At 40.8% G+C, this 25,882-nt stretch overlaps 2 protein-coding genes across 2 annotated transcripts in view; both read right to left on the bottom strand.

Moving 5' to 3' along the window:
• Positions 1–931: 931 nt before the first annotated feature.
• On the bottom strand, positions 932–3,766 carry cdx4 (caudal type homeobox 4). Its single transcript, XM_030062397.1, has 3 exons — positions 3,331–3,766; positions 1,701–1,846; positions 932–1,165 (listed from the first exon to the last, which is right to left on the bottom strand). Exons 1-3 carry the CDS (start codon positions 3,764–3,766, stop codon positions 932–934), a joined length of 816 nt encoding a protein of 271 aa, XP_029918257.1.
• An 8,303-nt stretch (positions 3,767–12,069) lies between these two features.
• kdrl (kinase insert domain receptor like) overlaps positions 12,070–25,882 on the bottom strand; it is a 45,618-nt gene continuing 31,805 nt past the window's right edge. Inside the window, exons 24-30 of the mRNA XM_030062470.1 lie at positions 25,627–25,738; positions 23,378–23,477; positions 20,287–20,392; positions 18,587–18,711; positions 17,657–17,735; positions 17,222–17,325; positions 12,070–14,782 (exon numbers count right to left, since the gene is read on the bottom strand). Coding sequence (XP_029918330.1) covers positions 14,599–14,782; positions 17,222–17,325; positions 17,657–17,735; positions 18,587–18,711; positions 20,287–20,392; positions 23,378–23,477; positions 25,627–25,738 — 810 coding nt within the window. The 3' untranslated portion in view covers positions 12,070–14,598. The remainder of the gene's footprint in view (positions 14,783–17,221; positions 17,326–17,656; positions 17,736–18,586; positions 18,712–20,286; positions 20,393–23,377; positions 23,478–25,626; positions 25,739–25,882) is intronic.

Raw genomic sequence — 25,882 nt, 5'->3', positions numbered from 1 at the left:
CAGACACACAAAAAAAGAATAAAATTGCATTGTGCTTTGTGAATGCAGTGGCCTGATTTAAATGTTTAAAACTTTATATTTTCTGTGGTTTGCTATGTTGATGCTTTTATAAGCCGCTTGCAAAACAGATTTTGAATCTCAGTGGGTATTTTCCTGGTGAAATAAGGGTTAGATAAAATTTAAAAAAAAAAAAAAAATACATTTCAATCTTCCTAACTTATGCAGGCAGAGCAGTGCGCTGCTCTGACAGTGTGTTTAAGTGCAATTAAAAAGAGTTTAAGATCTAACTGTAAAGAAAGACATTTGAAATCAACGGAATGTCATGATTCAATAGTAAACCTTACAAAAGACCCAAATCCAAAAAATAAACTTGACAGATCTATTGCAAAAAACAATTTATTTACATTTTGAACGTTGCCATCACACAACTGTTCTACCCGTATCATTAAAACCCGCTTTTCATCGCTGCTTTGTTGCAGATTTACTATGAAAATGAAACTGAAAACGTGTAAAGGATTTGACAAGTCAACTGGAGTTTGTCCAACGTGAGATGAGCTAGGCTACATACAATCCAGTTTTCCACATCATTCAAATGTCCCTGAATTCTCGTTGTTTTTTTTTTTTCTTTTTAATTAACAAACACATACACTTCATCACATAAAAACAGGATATTTATATCTTATTAACTCAGACACAAACAATTTAAAGCATTTAAATTTGAAACACGTCGATTTTTCCTCATTTTTTCAATTATTTAAACTATTCTATAAAAAAGCAATATTTCAAGAGCCTCCAGCATTTTGGTTGATATAAATCATCTCTGTATCCACAGCCATGTGCTTCAGGACGTCTGAGTCCATCCTCCAAGTCCAGCAAGTGTCCTATCAGCGTGTTGGAGTGCTCAGTTATACGGTCCAGAGGGAGAGTCTCATCACTGACTCACAGTGACCTGCTGTATATTCCTGATAGACGGCAAGGTGTTCATGCCCTGGGGCGGGTACAGAGAGCCGTGGATGTCCGTGGGGCTGAGGGAGCCTGGGACCGGCAGAGGGCTCACCGAGCCCGGGTCGCTGTGCACTGACCCCCCGCTGCCGTCAGACTGACCCATTTTCTTCTTGATTAGCTTCCTCTCTTTGGCCCTGCGATTCTGAAACCAGATTTTCACCTGCCAATACAAAATTAAATAGGATTAAATATATTGTAAATACATAAAAGTCATAGATAGATAGATAGATAGATAATATGTGGTCTTGTGTGTTTTTTTCTTCTCCAAATAAATCTTTATGTATAAACAGGCCACTATCCTGGGACGTGTCCATATATGCATGTAAATATTTTTGGATATCAGGAAATATATTCACGATTAAGATAAGTTCTTGTTTCGAAATAGCGTGCATACTTTTGGATTGTAGGCTATGTCCAGGATTAATATAATTTAAATACAAATGTATTTATGCGCAATGAATGAATCAAATTCACAGCTGTTTTGCTGATTGGCTGTTGTCATATGTTTTCTTGATATTAGGTGCACATAAGATGGCAATCTGATTAAAACACTGTTTAAAATGTGTTTTTCGTGTGATTTTCACGTTGGCCTATGTGGCTTCTATTAATGCCAACATAGCAAGTTTTTAGGGTAATGTTTGAAAATGTGAGAAAATGTGAATGTTTTTATAATAATAGCTGGCGTGTATGCTTACCTGTCTTTCCGAGAGACCCAGGTTGACGGCGAGTTCAGATTTCCTCCTGATGGTGATGTATCTGTTGAAATGAAACTCTTTCTCCAGCTCCAGTCTCTGATGGTCGGTGTACACCACTCTGTATTTCTCCTTCGTTCTCGTTTTCCCTGTGACCAAAGGGGCAAAAACAGACTAAGTTTGTGTATGCGACAGAAATTCATTAAGCTGCAATACAATTTCACCATGTCCATCTTTCATTTATGACCTTAATAACCAGTAAGCGTGACAGGCCTGCCGGTGGGGGAGAAATTACCTGGATCAGTTTCTTCTAGTCAGAGGCAAATTACTACACATCTTTATTAACTGTGTCCTAACCCTTTGTCCTGGGCAAACTGAGCCTCTGATCTTGCTTTGATGACACTTTGAGCAAAATATACAACAGTGAATTTCATGTTGTCCAGACCTGCACTCATATGTTAAGATGAAACACACACAGGGGAGAGAGCAGGAGGTCATGTCTGAGAAACCACCTTACTCTTTTTTCCATGAACACCCTGAATCATGCTGGTTTATACATTATTGAACCATAAATCTGTTTTTTTTTTTTTTTTTTTTTTTGTTTTTTAATTATTATTTTATTTAATAGCATACTTTACATGTTTGTAGCTTATTACTATGAGTCTGAAAAAAGTAGAGATCAAAAGCAACGTTTTTATTGCATATTTCTTATATTTTTGAAATTAAAGTAAAACGCATTTAACGAGTAATTTCAAATAGGCCTATCTCGTTGACCTTTGTAATAAAACTTTTTTTCTTTTTTGAATATTTAATTTAGCACACAGTAAAGGCCTGTGGAAGGCACGTTTGACACATTTGCTGTGAAAAACGTCACTCTTTCCGGCAATATAACTCCAGAAGAGGAAGACAGGCCGGTGCATATCAAAGTGAAGAGGTGTGGAGAGAAGGGGCCGCCGCCTGAATATGACGGATAACCCTCAAAACCTGAAACAATGTCACAAGGAAGTCGACCTCACATCTTGTTTACAGGAGTCATGAAATTAACATTACAAGTGCTCCTGGCGCCGATCCCTCACACCTTTTTTTTTTTTTTTTTAATTCCCACTAGTCCATACAGTAGCCTGGCCTGTTTGGCATATGACGCCTCTTGGATATCAGTTATCAACTTTATGAAAAATATGAAGATTGGTTATTGAATCATTTTTCACTAATGCTCTTGCAGTTACTCCATCATTCAACCAAACTTTTGCATTTGTGCGTTAAGTCTCAGCTTATTGCACAGGGAGATGTCAGTGGGACAGTTTGCCTGCTCTCAGTGTCTGACTCCGTTTGGTTTCCAAGTCAATTATTTTCACAACGTGACTCTTTCAGCCTTTGCAAAGTTAAAAGTTTCTCTCCAACAGTAAATTAAAGCAATACACTCATTTTTTCTCTAGAAATATAAACCCAACATGGAAATGTAGGTCTATTTCCAGTGACACTGGATAACCAAAATGAAGGCCTATCAGAGCAGGCCACAAATTAAAATGTCAGATTTGACCTTTGGGGGGGGATGCACCGTTCCCTTGTTTCGGCCTATATAAATGGAGTGCCAAATAACATCATGATAAAGAAAAACTTGTAATAAACTCACCGGTAGAAGAAGACTGCACCGTTTTACTCATCCACTGGTATGAACTGCGCCTTTCTCTGTCTGGAGAAAGTTGCGCCACAGTCACATTCTCCGGTGGTGGCTGTAATACCGCTGATCCCGGAGGATGCATATGACTGTACTCAGATGAGCAGTAAGAAACCTGTCCAGGAGAAGAGTTGTTCATGGGAGTAGGAATAGTATTAGGTGGTCCCAGACTGTATGCACCCCAGTCCTCCCTTGGAGCACCATAAGTAGGTCCCCAGCTCCCCGCAGACTGTGCGTGCGTATCCATGTTTGGCACATGATGGTATCCAGTAAAGTCTGGGTACTGTGGGGTAGAAACAAAATTCTGTGGAGGAAGATTGATGCTTGATCTTCTTACAGGCCCTTGGTGATACATGCTGCTTTCCTTATCCAGGAGGTATCCCACATACATGATTTGCACAAACCAAAAATAAAACAAAACAAAACAAAACAAAAAAACAGCAAAAGGCAATAATATATTTTTAGGGCGACATGGCTGCCCTGCAACTATGTCTGCAACCGTGAAAACAATCCTTATGCTGTGCGTGTGTAGTCCAGTTGTGTTCCCAAAGTGAAATACGACGTAGCTCCAGTCTTGGTCCACTCTCACATGATGTGGCTGCGTTGACAAGATGGTAAAGGTATATTAAGGCCTGCCTGACGTCAGCCAGCTCCTCAGGTCTTGAAGATTTGCATCCAAATGAGAGAGCGCCTCTGCCGCCAGCCCAGCTGTCCCCTTGCGCCTGTCCTGCAGCGCGTCATCACCTGACAGTGGGCCTATCCCAACCATCTGAATCTACCACTCCATGAATAAATTAACACCATCTACACAGGCGACATGAACCAGCAACAGGCCCAAAGTAACACACCCATAAACTGTTTTTCACGTAGAAGGCTTGTGCGTAATTCTTCCATATTTCAGATAGTCAACATTTTGTTGTTTCGAGTTTGTTAAAGAGGCTAATCTCTCAAATAACTTGTAACTGCGTTTTGTTTTTTTAACAATTCAAACTTTGAAAACGATTTGTGATATTTCACTTCAAACACTGTGTTTCTTGTTTAAAACCAACACAAACTATGGAATCACATCCTAACAAATCTTAAGAATTTAACTGTTTGGATTAGGGTGTTGATAATTCTGTTTTAAATCTGTTAGTGTGGGAATTAAACACAGATCCCGAGCAGGACTGTGTTTGACGCTCAAATCCCCTCTTATTTGTTAAGATATTCACTTGCAAACGAGGTGCAAAGTATGAGAGACTTTTCTTGAAGCAAGACGGACCTTTCGTATTCCATATTCACACCTCAAGGTCGCACTTCACAGCTAATTCCGGTTAAAAGGAAACGCCATACATTACCCAAGACAACCCCCTTCATGACAATGCAGCCCCACAGCCTACACGTCAACTCCCTGCTCACTGCTGACGCGTGAAACTCTCAAAATTCTACTTTTAGTTGTTTTATTTTTCTGTGACTTTAGTTGATTTTTTGCTTAACATGGAAACTCAAGTGACACCATCCGCAGTGACCCAGAGCCCCATTCAAAGGTCATCACATTGTTTCAAAAAATGCAGTGGTGTCAGTCTCAACACAGGCAAATTTTTGAATTAGTTCTTGAAAAGTTACATTTCCATATGATCTATGAGACAGATTTTGTTTTAAAGATGATCTGGCAGCAGAGATTTTAAAGATCTTGCAGGCTGATTCACTGTTTTACCAAGACACAAACCGAGTTAGAGGAACAAGTCAGGCCAACTGATAAAACAACAAACTCAATGAACAGGAATCTGCAAAAGTCAAATGCTTGTTAGTTTTATTAGTCTGCCTTGCCATTAATGTTGCAATCAAGTTTTCTATCAAGAGCAAAATGTGAGGCCTGTTTGATAAGTCTGAAGTGTCAAACAGGTCGACTCTTGTCTTGGTATCTCTGTAAGCCTGTAGATTATTAAAATAAGTAAATGAAGCACTTTGAGGAATCAAAGAGTTATGTGAGGGGAAATAGGGGAGCTTCATTTTTGTGGATACACCACTAAGTCTGTGTTGCTTTATGCTGTTTTGTTAGATTTTTTTTCCTCCCTTTAATTTGACAGCTGTCCAAAGGTCTATTTATTAGAAACGATAATTGGCTGAGTCCAATCCACAGTCAACTCTGCTGATGGCTCTCTGAAGCACCTGACGGATTGACCTGAAAATATTTATGTGACAGTGTAATTAAGGGAGCTTCTGCCAGCCTGCTCTCTACTAATGATCTGCACACAGCCAACTGTCCTTGCTATCCATCTAAGCTTTTCAGTGACCCTATCCATTTTGTTTGGTTGGCTGTTGTAGGGACTAAATTAAAGTTGGGCCTGTGATCATTATAAGGCGTCACAATCACTGAGATAAACAACAATAAACTATCCTATATCTTCAGGAAAGTATTAATTAAGGTCATTCACCTCAAAAGACCCCATTGCAAGAGCTTTTACATAAGCACATTTATAGACTACTACTACAAATGCAGGTCATAAAGATTTATGTCAGTCTTAAGCAGTGGGCTTACTGATTTAAGTGGGTTTGATGGGCTCAGTAGTAGTATTAGAGGTACTGTTAGTTGTATTAATAGTTATACCAGCACTAATAATAACCAGTGATAGTGTCTGTAGTAGCAGACTGCTTTATTAATACCACTCTGGGTGATATCTTAATCATATCACACAAACATCCTAAGCTATGCAGTACCAAGCACAAACAGGATGAAATAATAATAATCAGCAAATAGGACAGCCAGCGTTTCACTACACTGGGAACAAACAGTCATTTGAACCTCTGTCCATGTGGGCAAGTTTAATCCTGTTTCTGAAACATCTGTGTTCAATCAGTTGCCTGTGTTGGGAAATCTGTGCTGTCCAGGAAACTCAGAAATAATGACAAGGCCCTCCTCTTGTACAACACATTCAGTACTTCAAGATTGAATCCAGTAACTGAAGCGGGGTTTTTTGTTTTGTTTTGTTTTGTTTTTTAACCATCTTTCTCAATCTGCCACCAAACAGCATGTAGATTGATGATTCAGGCGTAATGCTGCCCTCTTGTGGACAGCTGCAGAACTCCAGTAGCCTCCAGTTAGGAGACTAAATGAAGCAAACCCTGAGTGCTGCAGGGCTCTTCTCACCTGAAGAGGGCAGCCTCCGTCAACAAACAGTGTTACTGATGTCAAGATGAACTGCTGACACTCGGGGCTGCCGCTACAGCCTTATAAGGTTTAGGTAAATAGTGAAAAATAATAATAGTGGAATACAGTAACTGGAAGAAATATGTTATTATGACTCAGTATTTGATATTAACTGCCAAAGTGCATTACAGTACATGTGTTCACTACCTATAGCTCATGTTCAAAATCCCTCTAAAATATTTTTGTTATTTTCTGTAACGATCTGCTTAGGATTTATTGGCTGATAGTATTCAACGGGGAAAACTTTATAAAGGCTAAACCCAATATTTAAATTTAAGCATGGGGTGTTTTTGATTTATGAGTAATAGCCCCCTGGGGCGCATTTCATTACCCACCAAGTACAGCGTTGCATGCGCAATGACCGCTAGATGACGCTCTTGAGTTATGTTATGCGCTGCCCTCGACCTTTCCAGCCGGGAGAGACTCAGTGAGGCAGGCAAACTACATCTGATAGCATTACTGACTGTTCACACGTTGCACTTGCCCTCTGCTGGATCAAGTGAGTGTGTGAAACCGATCTGGCAGACTCAATGTCATTTTTTAAACCACACAAATATCTAATTACATGTGTAAAATATGTAATTACATGTTTCCTTCTTATGCCCCGGGACCCTTTGGTATGTATGATTAGACAAAAACATACATGCATACATAATACAGACAGACATAGTGTGTACCTACAGTCACTGCTGTCTGTGAGATTTCATGAGAGAAGAACACACTCTGCCTCACAATCTGTGGCTCCACACAGCTCAATACTGAAAGACTGACAGGGTGTCTGTGATAGTATCCAGCATATTTCGGAGGTTTATGGCGTGTTTCTGGGTCACGACTGATAGCAATGCTATAATATAATACTCATGTGGCCATTCAAGTTCAACCTGCATAACAAAGCACATAAAACAACACAGCTCTCCAGTTCATAGCTGTCAGTCAGAGCTGTCTCCATCCTCAATCTGATCATGCGCTGGTTTAGTTGCTGTTAAAACTGTTGTGGCATGATTGAAAAGGCTGGCAGCTTTAAATTATACATAGAAGTGACGTGAAAAGGTAATTTGTGACAGGTGTCGGGCTGCAGGAAAGAGCTGCAAGCCTCCACAAATATTGAACACACCACGTGACTTGTGAATTATTAAAAATCCGCAGCATTGTCATTTGGGTGAACAAATTTAACCAACCTCCCTTCTCGCCCTGAATTAAACGCGCATGGTGTGAATGTGTGACAATCAGCGACGACGCCGGAATGAAGCAGCTCAAGAATTCAGTTTGTTACATAACTGTGTGGATGTTGTTGAAGCGGACACGGCGCTCCGCTGCAGGGAGAGAGGTAAAACATGACCCTCTGCCACTATTTTTAGAAAAACTGCCCGCATTTCTGATACACAGGCCCACATCCTTAGTTTGTCATCCATAATGTGAAGCACATGTGTCTCAGAGTTTATTCTGCAAACACAAGGCAGATTGAAGCATTGTGAAGATTACAGGCCTGTTCAGGAGATAACAGACAGTGATAAACACGCAGCACACCACTGTTGCTTTGACAGTACTTGAGTTTTAACATTTGTTTCAGTCTTTGGAGATGGTTGTAAATGAGTTGACAACTTTTGGAAAGAAATGTGTGAAGCAAACTTCTTCTCAATTTTCCAGTCACTCGTCTGTCAACACATCACTTGAATCCCCAGAATGAGGCAAAAAGCGGGAAAGGGAAGAAAAGGAATTTACAACATTATGGCATTTTCTTCAAGAAAATAAAATTGGATTTTTCACCAAACTTACCATATTCTTTTTCCTCTGTTGATTAAAGAGGAACTATGATTTTTTTTTTCATTTCCCACTTTTTGCACGTAAGGAAGTATGGCACAACAGATCCAAAGTGTTAAAAGTGTAAATCTGGCATATTTACAGAACCAAAGCTGATTTATGACTCACTCCTATCAAGTCCAATGCCAGTGATTACTGAGAATACTTTGCAGAATTTGCTGGAAAATGTCAGGACACAGTGTGACACAAATGTGTGACATTAGTGATCTTTCAAGATCTTAATTCATGACTACTTTTGAGAGTAATAAAAAAAAAAAAGCTATAAAAAGGTTGCAATCTATTTTGGTTGAGCCATTCATGTGTTGTGCATTAGTGAGATGAAATGAAGAGAGTTCAGATGTAATTTTTAGTGCATTTCTGAAAACCACATTCCACAAAAACAATAGAAAGCTTGTGTGTCAGTCTTAATTTGCACTTGACAAGCTGGCATGCCAGTGGGGAAAACACTACTCAGCTCAAAGAGATATTGCACAATGTTTACTTTATTCATAGCATGTGTTTCCCCCCTGTCGTTCCCTATTTGTTTACCGATGAACAAACTGAAAACAGGCTTATATCAGACAGACCCCACTGTTCTGATCATCTTCTGCTCCCACAGGTCCACATTTCACTGATATCACAAACTGCACACAACTAAAAACAGATTCATGATCATTTTCCAGAGAACTGTGACACAAGTCCACCAAGTATGTACCCTCCAGAGCTTTCATGTTTGTCAGGGCCCATTCAAAGGAAAATGTGCAGTGGAACCAGCTCACCCCTCTGCCCCCTTTGTTTACTTCTGTGTCTCTGACGAGTGTATAGAGAGCTATCCACGCTCATACATCAGGAGGGCATGGGAAAAATGCAGGGACCACGTTGTCATAATTAATGTGAAGCTTGCGGAGTTATTTCTGAGCACAAACGCATGCTTGTGGTGCTAATCATGCTCTTGAACCTCCCGGCTGGATCGAGGGCTGCTCAGCTTCTGCTGGAGCACAGTGCAGTCTATGTTGCAGGCACCCTGCGACGGCTGCTTTGTGGCTGCACCATGCCTGTGGTTCTGCTAGACCCCCCAGCCCCACTTTTTTTTTTTTTTTTTTTTTTTGCTAGACTCAAATCCTGATGATGAGTCCAAATGTGGAACATTAGAACTTCCTGTTGTTTGCTGCAACAAGCAGTTTGCAAATCTGTGGTGGTGCACTGGCACTCCAGCTTCCTCTGATCTGGTCTCATCTGAGTCCCCAAATTATATTGCTAACATTTGTAGTGGCCTCGTGTGGCTTATGTTGCCATACATCACTCATGAATGAATGCAAAAACACAGATTTTTCCCCCCCTAGGATTAATTAGCAGAATTTTATTTACTGTTGCAAACAATGTAGGGGGTTCTTGCTTTCACATGATGACTTACAGTATCACAGTTTGATTTAAATCATCTATTTTTTTTTTTTTTTTTTGTTCAGTGCCTTTGAGTTCACTTGATTTCCTCATCTCAGACATTCACATAACTCTGCCCCAGACGATACATGAACCTGATGCATACTGATGCTGGATTGTTTACTTTGACCACCTTTGGCACCACAGGGAGACGCTCTGAAGTCCATTATAGGGGAATCTTTATTTAGCTCGATGTGTTGTTGGCTTGGCCCGTTATACTTCCTTGCTGTTAAAGGTGGAGTGAAGTTAGCTCTTCTAAGGGGACAGTATCCGGCTTATTGTTCTGCATTTAGGTGAGAGGCGCGGATATGGCCTACCCACCATTCACCTCCTTGGGCAGGGGTCTGGGAAGAGCATTGTGTGACCGTTATATGGAGAGCCCTTTTTGTTTTGTTTTGTTTTGTTTTGTTTTGTTTTGGGGCATCGTTATACAGTATTGCTGATGGCCCCAAATCAGGGCATGATAGGATTTCAAGCTGCGTGGCATTCCATTGGATTAGGGACGTGCCTTGGCACACTTTCAGAGGGTCCTGAATGTGTTATTGCCCCTGCTTTAATGATTAATGGAATGTTTTGTGGCAGCGAGCTGTGTTTACTTTGGGATGGGGCTGTGGAAGTGGTCAAGGAGTAGAGGGGGTCATTTTCATAAATACAACTGTTAAATGAAAGAAACAAAAGCAGACCGCACAATGGGTGAGATGCTCGATTCAAACTGGATGTTTTTGAATATTACAGCCACTCAAAACACCCTTACTAAACCATTTCAAAAACAGAACATCCTTTGGCAAAGTCCTAAGCTCTTTTCGTTAGAGATAAGCCATTTTTTATACATTAGTGTTATGCGTAGGTCCAAGTCTTGACTCATTTCCTCCTTGTGGGCCTTCTCATGACAGATTTATGCTCTCTTGTTTCATTAGTAATGTTTCTGATCACAGAACAATAATGAGAACTAACAGGTCATGGCATCATAAATTATAGGATGCGCAGTGGTGCGTATTTCCCACTCGGTGATTACTATTTATTGACTGCCACCAGGTTTTTCTTTTTAACCCTTTATCACAGGGCTTTAAAGCCTTTATTATGAAAAAGTACGGTAATAGAGAATATTTTTGCCCTCTGTCCCTGGCAACAAGCGAAAGACTAAACTCATGCCATTATGACAGTTTTCTTAAAAGTGTATTTTTTTGTTGCTGTGCACTCAGAAGGCTTGTCTGTATGGTAGTCCAGCATCATTACTGAAACAGAATGAGGCTGCAGGGATTATCGTGCCACCTTTGGCGTAAACCTGAAGGAAACTGGACCGATTGTTTTTTAATGAACTCAGGCGTGTAGTCTTTATCTACACCACCCTGGACTCAGTCTTTTCTTGATGTCTTGCCCTTTATTGAATTAGTTGATTAAGAACTCTCTGCAGGCCCTTGACTGACTGAATGGTGGTATGGCTGCTTCAAAGCTCAGGAAAGGCCCTCAGGGATGGAGCAGGGAGGGTCTTTCTGCCTCCGTTTGTATGGAAAAGTACTGTGTAGGTGTAGAGACACAAGGGTGTAATGTTTATTACAAAAAAAAAAGATAGTCACGAATAGTCCCCCCTCCCTCCCCTGTCCAACATCCTTCCCTTGTTTGTTTGCATTTCATATTCTGGAAGTAGTCTATATTGGTGATGACCTTTACTATTCGGTCTCGCACTGTGGCAGCGGTTCACAAACAAGGTGCGTTACCATAAACAAAATAAATCCGGTGTGTGATGAGCAGAGACAGCCAGGCCCCAACCTGTCCCGTGGCGTGCGCACCCGTGGACACACCCTGTGCCCGTAACCAGGGGCACTGCGGTCCCATAGGAAACCATGTGGCGTCCTCCGGTCATGATGATTAAGAGTTCCTTCCTTTTCGTTCTGAGGGGCATTGTCCCCGTTAACAGACAGGCTGTCGGCATCTTGTCCTGATTGGGAAGTGCGTCTCTCACAGTCCAAGGAGCTGCATGATCTTAGCCTGCACATGTTGGGCTGCAGCAGCTCCAGCTCTATCGGCTGTGTAGAGATGCAAAAAGGCTCAGCTGAAAGTCAAGAGCCTCTGCTTTTTGGTTTTGAAGTTCAGACAGTGAGTCAACATGTTTGAGGTTAATGAATGTCCTGAAATCGAGGTTCCAGTAACTTTTGTGCTGGTGCTTGGTAGCATGCCTGACTAGAGTTAAGGTATGTTCATCATTAAAGATTAATGAACAATTATGACTCAAGACTGCAAGTAATGTATAAATATATAGATCTTTATTCATTTATTTACTTCATATACTTGGTTAACAGTGTTGGGGAACATTACTTTCAGTAAAAGTAATGTGATATACAGCTTTTGTACAATAAAACAAACAAGCAAAACAAACATGGAACAAATCTTGGATGATGGCTTGCACTATTTCAGGTGTTATTAGTCATTGCTATGTATGAAGATATGCAGTGCAACATAAATGTATTTACTTTTGCATTCAAAAGAGGTTTGGCATTATATTCCTATGATGGCAGTAGCCTTAATGATACAACAAACAGTTCAAATGAGGCATGAAATTTATGATAAGTGAACATAATAATGATAAGCAGAATGTGAAACTGATGAAAGACATAATATAACATAATACTGGAAAAGTAATGTCTGACTTATTTTTAAAAAAAGTATGTATTACATAACTCAAAAGACTTAAGTGTTAAATTACTCCAAAAAATAAAATCTGAGTACTTTGTAATGTGTGACCCCCAATACTGCTGGTTAATAATAATATACATTTAGAATACAAAAATTATATTTGATATAAAGTATCAGTGCATAATCATTCCACCTCCACAAAAAAAACAAACAAACAAAACAAAACTTGACAAAACATCATTTGGCAACATTTAGGGGTTTAGAGACAGGTTTTAACAATACCCACTTTATACTTTAGTGACAAAAATGGTTCCATTTAGTGGTCAAAAAGCAGAAGCTACCAACACTGCTACAGGGTATGTGTTTGATAACACAAGCTGGACTTTTAGCTGGTGAAGTAAAGAAAGGTTTGGTCCACAGTATGTCCATTATATTCTGTAATACAAATAAAATGCTCACCTTTTAAAAATAATGACAGATTTTACATATGTTAACACAGATAATATAACTTACAGTGACCAGTATATAGTGACCAGCCTGGTGCCAACTTCACACACATGTAGAGTTTCTGTAGCCTGCCCTGCAAGCTTTACTAACAACCGCCATAAAGGACAAAGGACAGAGTATTTCCTTTTACACACTCTGCAAAAGCAGATTCCCTCAGCTTTACGATGTAACTATAATGTATACAGCAGCATAAACAGCATATCAATCTGGAAAGAAATTCTTGAATATACCATGTTAATATCAGGAGGAGGGAGCTGCTAAATCCTTTGGTTAAGGTTTCTGCATGACTCTAAATGAACAACAGAGCAGGATTAATTAAGTGACAAAGTTTACAATCTAAATAAATACGCAACGTTTATTTGACTAGTGCTTTTGATGACAGTTCCTATGAAGCTGTGTTCTAATCTCATTTTTCTAACTACTTTAGTACACAAGAAAATAAACAAAACCATGTGGCTCCCTGGTATCCTCTTGCTTCCCCTCTTTCCAGCGTTTCAAAACAAAATAAACACACATTTGAGTTTCTTCAGTAACAGGACCAGATTGCGAATGGAGGAGGAATCTAAATATAGCTCTTCATTTAAAATGCCTTCATGGTTGAGAGGTATGTTTTATCCAAAGCAGACTGATCTATCACCCAGTTCTATCTAGTTTCCTCCATTAACCTGGCATTTTCAAGATTGCTTCTGACATGGGGGGTTTAGAAAAGACCAGTTCACCACTAAATAACAGATAACACCTCTCTCTTATCACTGTAGATCAACCTGAGTTAGTGTCGCTAGTATTTCATGCTAACGTTTCGTGTTTCATGGGAATGTGGGAGAAAATACCCCTCAAACATGAAACCTTTTCCCAATGCCCGTCTTAAGTAAGCACCATTATACTGCTATCTATATGCTAGGTACTGAAACAGGAACATGTCATTTTTTTTCTACATTGTAAAAAGATCATCTCTTGAACCTTACAGGTATCTATTAAGAATAATTCAGGATACAAATCAATCAAATTACTTTCCAGTTTTCAACATTTTACAATATTAATGTAGATGTAAAATAGTCTCATTTCAAAAAAAAAAAAAAAAAAGAAATGCCTCACTTATCCTGTCTCCTTTCTTTTCAAGGTGGTAACACACTTTCCTGGTAACACATACTTCATTTACATTCTCAAAGTGTTGTATTTTGTTAAAATCTGTACGAAAGCTGGAATAATTGTGCTTTGTTTGTTTTCACAGTAGATCAAAGAAATACCTGAGCCTGTCTTTAGCTGTTTGAGATATCACAGTGGATGTGGAAAGGACCAGCAGCATTAATGTGGGGCTCTGTGTGGAAACTGGCAAGGAATGGACAGCCTGACCAGAGGTTTTGTTGTTCTGCACGGCCGGCGAAATGCAAGTTAGAGCCGAGGCGATACAAAAGGAGGCATCTCAGAGCATCCTTATTCAACACAGCCACACTTTTAACAGAGCGTCTCACATGATTCTCTCTCAAATCTCGGTAAAGAACAAAGCTATGTTAAAGAGGGGGAAGGCAGGACATTTTATGGTTTACTGTGAAGTCCAGAGATAGAGTCAAAAGAGAGGAGAACAAAGCAAGAGGCCTTGAGGCTATCAGTCAGATTCTCCAGGGGCTGAGGTGGTGGTGGTGGTGGGGGGGCTACACAGGTGGGGTGGAGTAGCGCACCACATAGTTGTAGTCAGGAGGTGGGCTGTGACACTCCAACCCGGCGTCCAGGGCCGAGTCCTCCAGGCTGAAATCCAGAGATTGGACTGTTGGTGGGTACTTTTCCTTCTCTCCCTCAGTCAGGACTGACTCTTTACTCTTACTCACTGCCTTCATCCTGAAAACAAAGACATAGGAAACACGTTTAAATATGAATTGAAACATTGAAATCCAAACTGTGACAACATGACTTCCTGACCAAGAAAAGCTCCAGATAGTTAGAGCAAGAACAAATCCTCCCAATTCACCCAAATTCCCCTGCAGTCTTTCTGTGTGTGCATTTTTGGCTTCCATGACACATTCAACATAATATGTAACCCCCTAAACCAGGATTTTCCCTTAAATTTCCCCTTAAGTAGCACTCACATTGTGTGACACATCCATATTGTGTATACGCTGGCTGCAGTGCTTCGTTGAAGCTATATCAAGCTTATACTGAGTGATGTCTTGTGCATCATTTGATTCTCATTTCCCTGTAATTCAGCAGGATATATTTGGTGTCTTTGGAAACCCTTGGATCCCCACTAGATTTTAAAATAAAGGTCTGTGGATTCAAGGCTTGACCACACAGCAGTGACAAACCCCACTGATGGGAGTTGAGGAGGTTAACGAGGATGGAGGATCCATAAAGGTCCTGTTGCCAGGTAAATCATAAGTAGAGATTTATCAGAGGGTGACTTGGCTGACAAGACCTGAGAAGCCCTGAGATTTATGGCAACACTGACACGTCATGTCCAGACAGCGCAACAGAGTACAAAACAAAGTAGTTCAAATAGGTGGATCAACGAACAGCCATGTGTCTTAAATTGGTCATGTGCGATGTCAAGCACATGTCAAGATGCTTCTGTGAGCTTGCTTCTTTGAGATGTTTGTTCTCTCCAAGACATTTTGGGAAGATCGCTCTCCACAAGGACACAACTACTGACCTGGCCTTCTAGGATTGGAGAAATACCTCTCGCAAACCTTCTTTCCCCATTCATATATGATTGCAATCAATCATCCTGAGCTTTTCTGCTTCACTTGATGTTCAGAATATGAGTAATTGCCTCCTATTGTCTTTGGGGGTTGCTAGGGGTTTCCAGAGCTCCTCTCCCAAGGCCAAAGGGTCAGCGCCCAGTGGGAGTAAATGACGGAGCAGTACTGGAATGCTGATCTTGATGAACAATTACTTGGTAAACTGGGCATCAAAAACAGGCCACAACAGAATAGTATTGCCCTGCCAAACTCTAGGGTGGTGGTACATTAGGGCAGATTGTTGGAGGGGCAAAAGAAATGAACAACATTCTCAGCAACAGGAAGGTGAGACCCAGGGCAAAAGATGTGTTTAAATGTTTCCTGGGGAGGCCCTTGAAAACCCTTATAAGTTCAAATGTGGCAGTGATTGAGTGGCAGCCCAGCAAGAGCGCCCTCCCTTTCAAAATGTAGATCATTCTCTGCATGCCTGGACTGATTCATTAACCTGTGGCAGAGGCCCTGGTGGTAGCACTACATTTTGTACCATGCACAGAAAGGGATTTAAGTTAAGTAAAGATATAAGAGGCTAAGTTTCTCCCCCATTAGCGGATGATGTCATTTTTTTGCTAGAGGTTTTGCTCTTTCTTCCTAATTTAGGGCATATATAAAGATTTGCTTTGAGACCATTCATTCGATTGCTATTTTATCTTCTATGTTTTATGAGTCAGCTATAATACTCTAAAGAAATATCAGAGTCACTTACATGCAGAACACAGCGGCACATGAGCCTTAAGTGTAGTTATTAAGTCCAGGGGTATGACCCAACAAATTAACTCAGCCAATGGCGGCAGTAAACTCATATTTAAGTCATACTTTATGTACAGAGAGTTTAATAAAAAACGGAATCACAGAAGTGTGCCTTAGATTTGTCTTTACACATTAAATCCTCAAATAACCACCCCGGACTTAAACTGGAGACTATATTGTCCTCAACTGATTCTCTGTGCCAATTTTATACACTGGCCTGAATAAGATCCATGTTGCACAATATTTTGGAGTGTATGGAGAATGCATATCTATGTATTAAACTTAGCCATGGCTCAAACAGTCTGGGAGGCATATCGACTGGGACAAACACTCTTTTGGTAAAAAACAAAGGAGTTTTAGTGTGTGCTCTTAAAACACCCAAACCCAGAATGACGCTTCCAGTCTGCTTTTGTGCTCAGTCCTTTTGCTTGTCACCTTGGGGCTTTAACCCTCCCACTCCTCCTTTGTGCCACTGTCCCTCTCTCTCACATGGTTTCTTCTGACAAAAGGGAAAACTAGCCATTGATGTTTTTTAGGTGAAAGGGACCTTGTGTATGTGCCTGAGTGTGTGTGTGTGTGTGTGTGTGTGTGTGTGTGTGTGTGTGTGTGTGTGTGTGTGTGAGTGTGTGTGTATGACACTTATAACGTCTACATTCCAGCTCAGTGGGGGGAGTTTCCAGGCAGCGTGGACGGGAGGCTCTTCCAGATTGTGAGAGTGAGTGTGTGTATTTGTATATGTGTTGCTGTGTTATCTCCTGGGCTTATAGAGGGATGTCATGCGCTGTAATGTACGTACGCCAGAGCCATTATGCTGAGGGGTCGACCTGCCAGTGACTCCAGCCGCTTCAGAGTCTTCATATCATCAGAGGACAGGCCCATCCCGCTGTCTGACTGACCCCCCTGTTGGGTGGAGGGGAGAGAAATTAAAACCCCCAAATTCCAGCATTTTATGTGACTAAACAAAAAATATTTTAAGAAACAAATAACAATAAATCCACCACAAATCAAAATTCACATTGCATCCTCTTGTGCAATCACTAATTGTGAACACATATTACGATGAAAAACATGATTTCCGTTGGCAGAGTACATGGAGTTTCCCTTTAAATGTCAAACGTCTGTCACCAAAGTAATTGGTGCATTTAGGAAAGTTAGAGCACGGACCGAGCGCCTGTTTCTGTTTTAGGTTTATGTTCTGAGTGTGACTGCAAAATCACGGTGAATAACTTACCCCATGGTTCTCATTTGTCCCGTTCTCCATGGTAACCTCGTCAAAGGTTTTCACACTACTAGGACGGATCTTGATGTTCCTGGCAAGAAAATATTTCCAGGGTAACACTCCAAAATACCCCAAATGTTCTGACCAGAAAGTCCCATTGTTGCACTGGTGCCAAAAGGCAAAGTTCAAAATATAAAACTACAGGAACCTAATCATTTAGCTCAACAGTGTATATCATCACAGACATTGTTCTTAGAAAACACAACTTGTTTACTTTGCTTTTCAACACTGAAAGGCTAAAATGTCTGCTTAATTTAGCTTTAGGGATAACTGTCATTACTGCTTTTCAACACCTTCTCAATAAACACACTTGTAGGACCCGTGAAAATCCAAGAGCTCAACAAATATTGTTTTAAGTGGATATAAATCTTGAAGCGAGCTCAGTGGTTTTGAGGGAAATTCCTTGCAGGGGCCATAACACTGAGCTCTGTGGCCATCAAGCTGCCATGGGTGTATTTCTTATCAAAGGCCAGTCAGACCTCTCATTGTCCTCAAATCAGACCCAAATGTTCTATAGAGTCTGGGCACCACATGAACTATAGCCTAATCTATATTAATGGAATGTAAAATGTTTTGCATGGTGTTCACTGTAAAGTGCGGTATGATTTAGGTGTTACATCAGCAAAATACACTCAATGTTGTTAACATTTAACAGTTTGAGGACAGATTTAAGCGTGTTTAAACTAAAGTGACTGCTTTTCTCTGAATATCAATGATATGATCATATGCTAGAATAACAGATTCATGACAAAGACACAAGTCAATTCTACATCAAAGGATGGAACAGATAAAACAGAAATGCCTGGTCATGTATGTATAGATTGAACATGTTTTTGTTTAGGTTTCATGTAAGCTAAAGTCAGTGCAGCATGTTGCTCTTACCAGGTACTCCCTGAGTCGCGGTGCGAGACAGGTCGTGTAGGTGTCTCCTCTGAGATCACAGTGGTGGTCTGGTCTCCCTCCTTACCCAGCAGGGCTGTGTTGATGGGTATGTAATGCTTCCCCTCCTGAAACAACCAGAAAATGGAAGAGGACAGGCTTATTCGAGCATGATTCAAATGATATGTGATGAAGATGACAGGCTTAGGGAAGTCCATAGGCGATGCTGGCTGTACAAACATCTAGTACCCACAGGCCAAGGCAAGCGGCCAAAGAAACTAAGGTCATGCCTCGTAAATCCAATATAGAACGGCCAGGCCTCGACTGGGGTGAGGACAAGATGTTGCTGGAGAAAGTACTGCTGACGGCCTGTAAAGGGTTGAGTCTGAGACCCACTGTCTTACAGGGTATAAGAGCTATATGAATGGAGAGTTAAAATCTTCAATTGTTCTTTGCATCAAGTCTGGTTTGTTTCCCATGAGGATGGCTTTCACAAAGCCGTTTGTAACGCTACATGCTGCAGTTTTATGTGATGTGAGGTCTGGCATTGTCCTCATATCCTATTACTTCACTACAGAATCTGCTGTGTAGTCTACAGTAATTCCTTTGTTTGCGTGCCTGTCTGACTGTATAAAGTGATGGACTATCTTGACAAAATCCTATTATCTTGAGAAGCAAGATATCTACGGGCATCTTGCACATCCTCATGACTGAAAATGCTGTTCTTGTAGGAGATGGGGCCAACTTTCTATCATCAGATAGTTGATGTTAACCTCCCCTCTTTCAACTTCTATTCTTCTCAATAACACTTTGTTAGTCTTTTACCACAAAAGGAGACCTGTCTTCGTTTGAAATATAGGGAATTCTCCCTGGTGTATTTGCCTTTTTTTTTATTCTAAGCGCCTTGATGATTTATAAAAGGTAATCTTTTATTTTGTGCGTCAAGGAAGTCATGATGACGACTTCAAAAACATTTTTCTTATTTGTGTGAACAGCAGATTTCACCATGTCGGGAAAAAATTCAGTTCACCAGTTTGTGATAATATTTTGGACAACACAATGAAATATTGGTATTTTTCTGCCAGTGCATATTTGCAGACCTGATTAGAACAAATGGCTGGTGAGCTTCAGGACCTTTTCCTATGCTTACAACATCTACAAACTTCCAAGAGTTTCTGATGTTTTATAGTTTTTCGTAGTACACAATGTGATGTTGCGTCACAGTAACAATTACTTTGTTTTTCCAAAGGTTTTGAAGTGCGGTTCGCCTTATGATGGTGCCGTTTCAAAGGCAGCCACATGCTTGTGTTGAGTGTGACTTCCTTTCAGTTACTCTAAGCACCCCCTTGGGCTAGACGCCGCTTTGCCTCATCTTCGGGCGGCAGGGCTCAACTCAGTGATGATGCTTCCTGAATGCCTGCAATGTGTGTGACTCACCATCCGGAACTAGTGACTAATACGGATTAAAATGTAGAGACACAATACAGCACGAGTCCTAAGGTATGTGTGGGTATAGATCTGGAGTTGCTTCCTAACCGGCACCTGTATTTGTGGGTCATGGTGAACAGATGTAATTTAACCCTTTGAAACCTAAGCAAATTCACCTGATTTCTTTCACAAAAAATGGGGAAAAGAATATGAGCAAATTAGTAGTATGCAGTATGTATTTTTCTTACTGTCCATGAGCGCTTCTTCTAGCATACCTGTTGTACACTGGCCTGAAGCAGGTCTCCCAGCCGCTCAACCAGCTCAGTGAAAGTTGGTCGCTCGAGTGGCTCCCCCTGCCAGCAGTCTAACATGGTCTGATATCTACAAGCAAAGAAAAAATAACTGATTTGACATTGCTCCATAGAAACACATCAGGCATCTGCATTTGTGAGGAGTATTTTCATATTGTTATAATTACAAATTTCCTCTTCTTTACTAACTTGCAGTATGCTGACAGCAGAGGTAATAAAATATATAAAAAAGCTGACATGGCTAAAATCGTGACAGGCACAAAACAAAAAATATATATTTGGTTTACTGGTGATCTGCAATTATGAGGTTTGGAGTGGAATGTATGAGCAACCCATGTGTCCTCTTTTTTTTTTTTTTTTTTTACATTTTCCATGTGTTTCTATGGTATCCATACAGCCTCACAGAGAACTCCACTACCACGTAAGAAGCTGCTGTGAATGATCAGGGAATTAACACACAACAAAACAAAAAAAATTCCAAGGTGTATTTAGGTTAGTATTTTGTAAAATGGGATGGAAAGGATGAAACACATGTAGCACCTCACTACCAAGAGGGAAAACTATCCACAGTGTTAGGACTACTTTGATTGGCAGTGACATCTTGTGTGAGTTGCTTTTTTTCATTAAACAGACCCCTGCATATGGAGGCTGACACACAGGTGACCTATATGTGGTATTCGTCGAAATTGACTGTCATCTAGCGTATTCCTATGTATCCTGTTCTCTATTTTCCACTGATCCTGAGCCTCTGGGGCTGTATCTGATTCCCTGATGGTCTTGGTGTGAAGACTAGTGCATGTAGCCCCCTCAGGTCTCCGACAGGCTGTCAGCATCTCTGCCCATGTGGGAAGATTCAGAGCCTTTATGTGAGTTTCCATCGCAATGGCCTGTCTCATTTGTGGAGGAATTTAGAAACAGTGCACCACGGCTGCTGCTTAAATCAACTTCTCAGCATGTTAATGACTGGAACCATTCAATGATGGATCCCTATCACGTTTCTGCTGCAAAAAGCCCCTCAATAAATCCCAAGTTTTATGTAAATAAAGCCAGGTGCCCATTAAGCCCATTGTGTTTCCCTTATTGGCACCAGTTTTAGTCAATCTAAAGTTTGGAGAAAATTGCTGTAAAGCGCAGATGGTCTGTTGCTGCTGTGTTGACCCCCTCACCCCCTCCACATCTGTGTTTGTGTTTAGGGCACCCAGACTTCAACTGACAAGGCTCTGGTCCTTGTGTTGCTGTCAGGTCTGGCTGCAGGAAGCCAAGCGGCTGTGATTCCCATGTTAATGAGTACATAGTAGGCCAGGTGGTAGCACTCCTAACAGTGACAGGATGTTGAGCACATGATCACATTTATCATTGTGTGTGGGGGGGGCACGTAGACACATTGTGTGACTGCACAATTAAAACCACACTTCCTGTCTGCTCCGTAATGAGAATAAATTGCCCTCCCCCACATGTTTTGGGTCTTCAGGGAGGATGGTATTGCTGTGGGACCATTGTGGGTTTAAGATTCCTTAGTGCTCTAATAGTTCGTCCAGTTGGGTAAGTGTGTGGGTTGGGAAGTGAGCATCCTATTTTCAACATCGTCCAAATTCTTCTGAAATGCATCAGGCCAGACGGACGCTAAGCCACTAGGGATCCTCTAAACAAGCGACAGGTCACATTCCTGATAAATCAGTGCAGCAGTGGCACAAATCTACTCTATCAGTCACCACTGCATGCAAAATTCTGTCCTTTTCATCATCCATATATACAGACACATGTGATCAACATCAGACCTCTGGAGGGGAACCAGAGGAATTTTGTCCAATTGCATCTCATTTAAAATGTTATCTGCAGGTCTTATCTTGGCTATAAATTCAAGGCAGACCTCACAGTCATGAACATACCAAAAGCATATAATCTGGCATTTATGTTTTTTTTCTCTGTCAATGTGTTGCTTTGAACCAAGATGGGGAGCAAGAGTAGAGTAAGAAAGATTCTTGGCACCACTTGGTCTGGATCTACAGATCTTAAACTTTGACGTTTGAAAAGCAGAGTCTGGATTGGATTCTGCTGGTCATGTCCAATCACCATCTCCTTTGTTAAGTAGATAAATCCATTCAGTTGGTTCCAGTTGGTGCAACATGCTTTAAAACTCTAGACCTTTTGATACTACATTATTATCAAGAATAAGTGGAGTATTTACCCTTTCAAAATAAATAAAGGCAAATGGAGTTTGATCACATGCACCATTTTAAATTAAAACCACACACTACACACACATATTCACTATAGGATAAAGTGTGCGGTATTCTAGCAAGACTCAGATGTAGAGCACAAGATAAGATCACTGGGTCTGGATTGGTTTAAACATCATCGAAAAACACAGGTGCTTGACAGGACAGCTGCAGTTTTCATGCCAGCCTGGCTGGCTGCTGTCTTGAATACAAAAGAGATTTCTTGGGTCTAACTGCATCACTGATGAACTATATTGATAAAAAAGAGAAGACCCTCTGTTTCCCCACAGATATTTATTTACACCATCCACTAGCCTGGAGTCAAAGAGGGAAAAAAGTCTAGTCTTTGCTCCTTCTCCTTGCTGGGGCTACTTCCACTGTGTCCCAGACCCTGCTTTTAACGTGGGGCTCAGTTTCAGCTCCATCAATATCAGTAAGAAAATGGATCTTAACTTCAAGCCTGCCATCCCAGAGCTGATCAGAAGCTAATGTTTCCTCTTGCCAACATTCAGGCCAGGATTTCTCAGGATTCTTATCAGGTGGTGTTTGGAGCCAACAATGAAGAGGAAAAAAAGATACGGTGCCTCTTCCCAGCTGTGTATTGATATGGGAGGCTTTCACTTGTTGCCTTTAAATTCTTGGCCTGTGTAAGCTCCCTGATAATTACCCTTAAGAGAAAGTACAGTAGGGGCTATGCAGCTGGCTAAGGAACACACAAGGCTCCTCTGGCTGAGAGGAAATCATGTAGACAGAATGATAGTTGTCTATTCATTTGTTAAACCCCCTCTGTGACAGTGTGTTCTCCTAAAGTACAAAGTAGTGACAAGAATCCTTACATTTCAGAGGAAGAGTATTCTGGGGCTCTCATCCTGGTCCCCTCTTTCAGCCTGCAGCAAAACTCCTCATCAATCTGGAGGCCAGGGTATGGTGAGGCACCTGGGAGGGGACAGAGAGGCAGACACTTATCACACAGTTACATTTCATAAATACAAACCCTGTGGACACAATATTTATCTTTTTGATAAAATGCTGATGGTGTGTGTGAGAGACAGAGAGAGAGAGAGGCATACAGATGGCGAAAAAAACCCAAAACAATTCAAGATTATTTTTAGTGTCATTAAACCATTACAGACAAGTTAAACAGAAACTCATGAGTGATGCAAATATGCCAAGAAGTGCTAAAATAGTGGACCGTTAAGGGATGAACAACATTATGTTAAAAAGATAAGTTTGTAAGTTGGTATTCTTTGCTTAGTGCTTTCACCTACATCAGTGTTTCCCATAATTTGTGAATATTTTGGCAGTCTGTCCAGGTACATTAATTACCCACAAAGTATTTTTTTTGGATGGTGCTGTGATGCCCGAGGCTGGCAGTTCTCGCCTAGGTGATTCTCAAACAATCAAGATCTGATGCTGCCAAGTCCCAAAGGCATGTTTGTGAATCACAATAAATGCAATTACCTGCAGCAACGATGCAGTACAGTAGGTAACAATACAAAAATATATGAGACAAAGGAACAATCTGATTTAACTTGACTTACTTAATTCACTTCTTACCAATGGAAGGTATTTGTCAAGCAGGTTGAAGTGGGGGACATGGGTAGTAAGGAGGACTTTGAGCTAATAGAGCATGTAAAGCTCCTCTGCACTGTGAGTTGGAGATGGAATGTTTCTCATTCTACATCACAGTAAAATTGCTCCAAACAAATATATTGTGTAACTCATACAGATTGGGTCAAAATTTGGCAGCAGTTCTATGTCAAAAAATTGGATAGACAATATGTCCAGAATATTGGTTCACAAAGCAATCTGCACAAACTTGGGCTTCCTTGGAAACCAGCTTAACTTTTTGACCGCCATATATTTCCCAGTTGCAAGGCTCCTTCTTTACCTTTTTTCTTGTTCATTTTGTTTCCTTGTTTCCTGATTTATCTTTCTGAGGCCCCACTAACACTACCCAGATGTGTGAGTTTTTCTTCAGCGTGATGAGAGCGTGAATGTGTCTGAGCATGGATGAGAGAGAGAGAGAGAGACTGAAAGAAAGAAGCAAAGAAAGAGAAAGTGCCTGTGTGACGTCAGTGGGCTTTACATCTTGAAGAATATTTCACACAGTTTTCTTTGGAACTGCACTGGGTGGTGAAACTGTTGGGTGGTGTTTCAAAAGCAGCACAATCAAAGGTACAGTATAGCACTACATCCATTTAAGAGTTTTCTCTTTTTTTACATGAACTCTTAATGTTGCCCTTGCTTCCCATGGTGACATTTTAACATACAATATTTCATGTTGAGTCTTGCTATAGAAACGTGTGGTGAGCTGTGGGCCACGGTGCATAGACAGTCATGCACTGACACATAATGCTGTTTTAAAGGTCGCAGTGGTTTCACAGCAGGGGCAGACACTTACATTGATTAGCTGCTTGGTTACAGGGAATTTGTATTGCCAGCTGGGAAGAAATGAATGGCTTAAACAGGAGGTGTTCTCTCTTTTTTAATGTCCCCCGCCTATACTGAAGTTCACAGTCTAACTAACTATCTAATGTTTTTGCACGAGCCGCATGAAAATAGTTTTCTCAAGCTGACAATGCAAGCCCTCTTTGTCCCACAGGCACAATTATGCAGCAGTAGAAGACAGTTATTACCCAGTGCATCTGGTGAGACGCCATACTCGGGGCACCAAGCTAGCCCAGTAGACAGTCTCTGCTCACTAAACATGTCTGATAATACAATCTTGTGTTTAACTGAAAGAGTCCTTCATGCTTTGTACATACATGTAATTAATACTAATAATGAAAACAAGTAAAGCTGAAATGGAGTAATATTTTATGTATAAAAGGCAATCCCAATAGTTTTGCACAATTAATAATCTAGAATTTATTTTTGGCTCCAGTTTTTTTGTTAATTGTATGCATTTACTTGGCTTTACAATTTAAGTTTGCATAAGCGAGGTTCATCTGTACCTCTGCATTATAGAAGAGGATAGATTTTTAGATGCAATCAACTGAGTATGCTAATTAGTGCAAATTGAGTCCACTTGTGTGAGTCTGGTGGATAAAATCAGTGGTCCACACTGAATCAAGGCACTTACCCAGAGAGAAGATCTCCCACATGAGAACTCCAAAGGACCACACGTCACTCTGAGTTGTGTAGATCTTGTCAAAAATGGCCTCAGGAGCCATCCACTTGAGGGGCAGTCTAGCCTGTGCACAGATAAGAAACAATGTACTTCTGTATCTCATCTCACCTGTGTGGACTTCACACTCCTCAAAACCATTGGTCATTATGCTGTCATTTAGTTTGAGTTGTATGAGTAGGACAAGGGGCCTGCTTCTGGTATTCAGACA

Source organism: Myripristis murdjan, chromosome 10, assembly GCF_902150065.1.
Source record: "Myripristis murdjan chromosome 10, fMyrMur1.1, whole genome shotgun sequence".
NCBI lineage: Eukaryota > Metazoa > Chordata > Actinopteri > Holocentriformes > Holocentridae > Myripristis > Myripristis murdjan.
The sequence above is the reverse complement of the archived record's forward strand: the minus strand, read 5'-3'. Positions and strand labels throughout refer to the sequence as shown.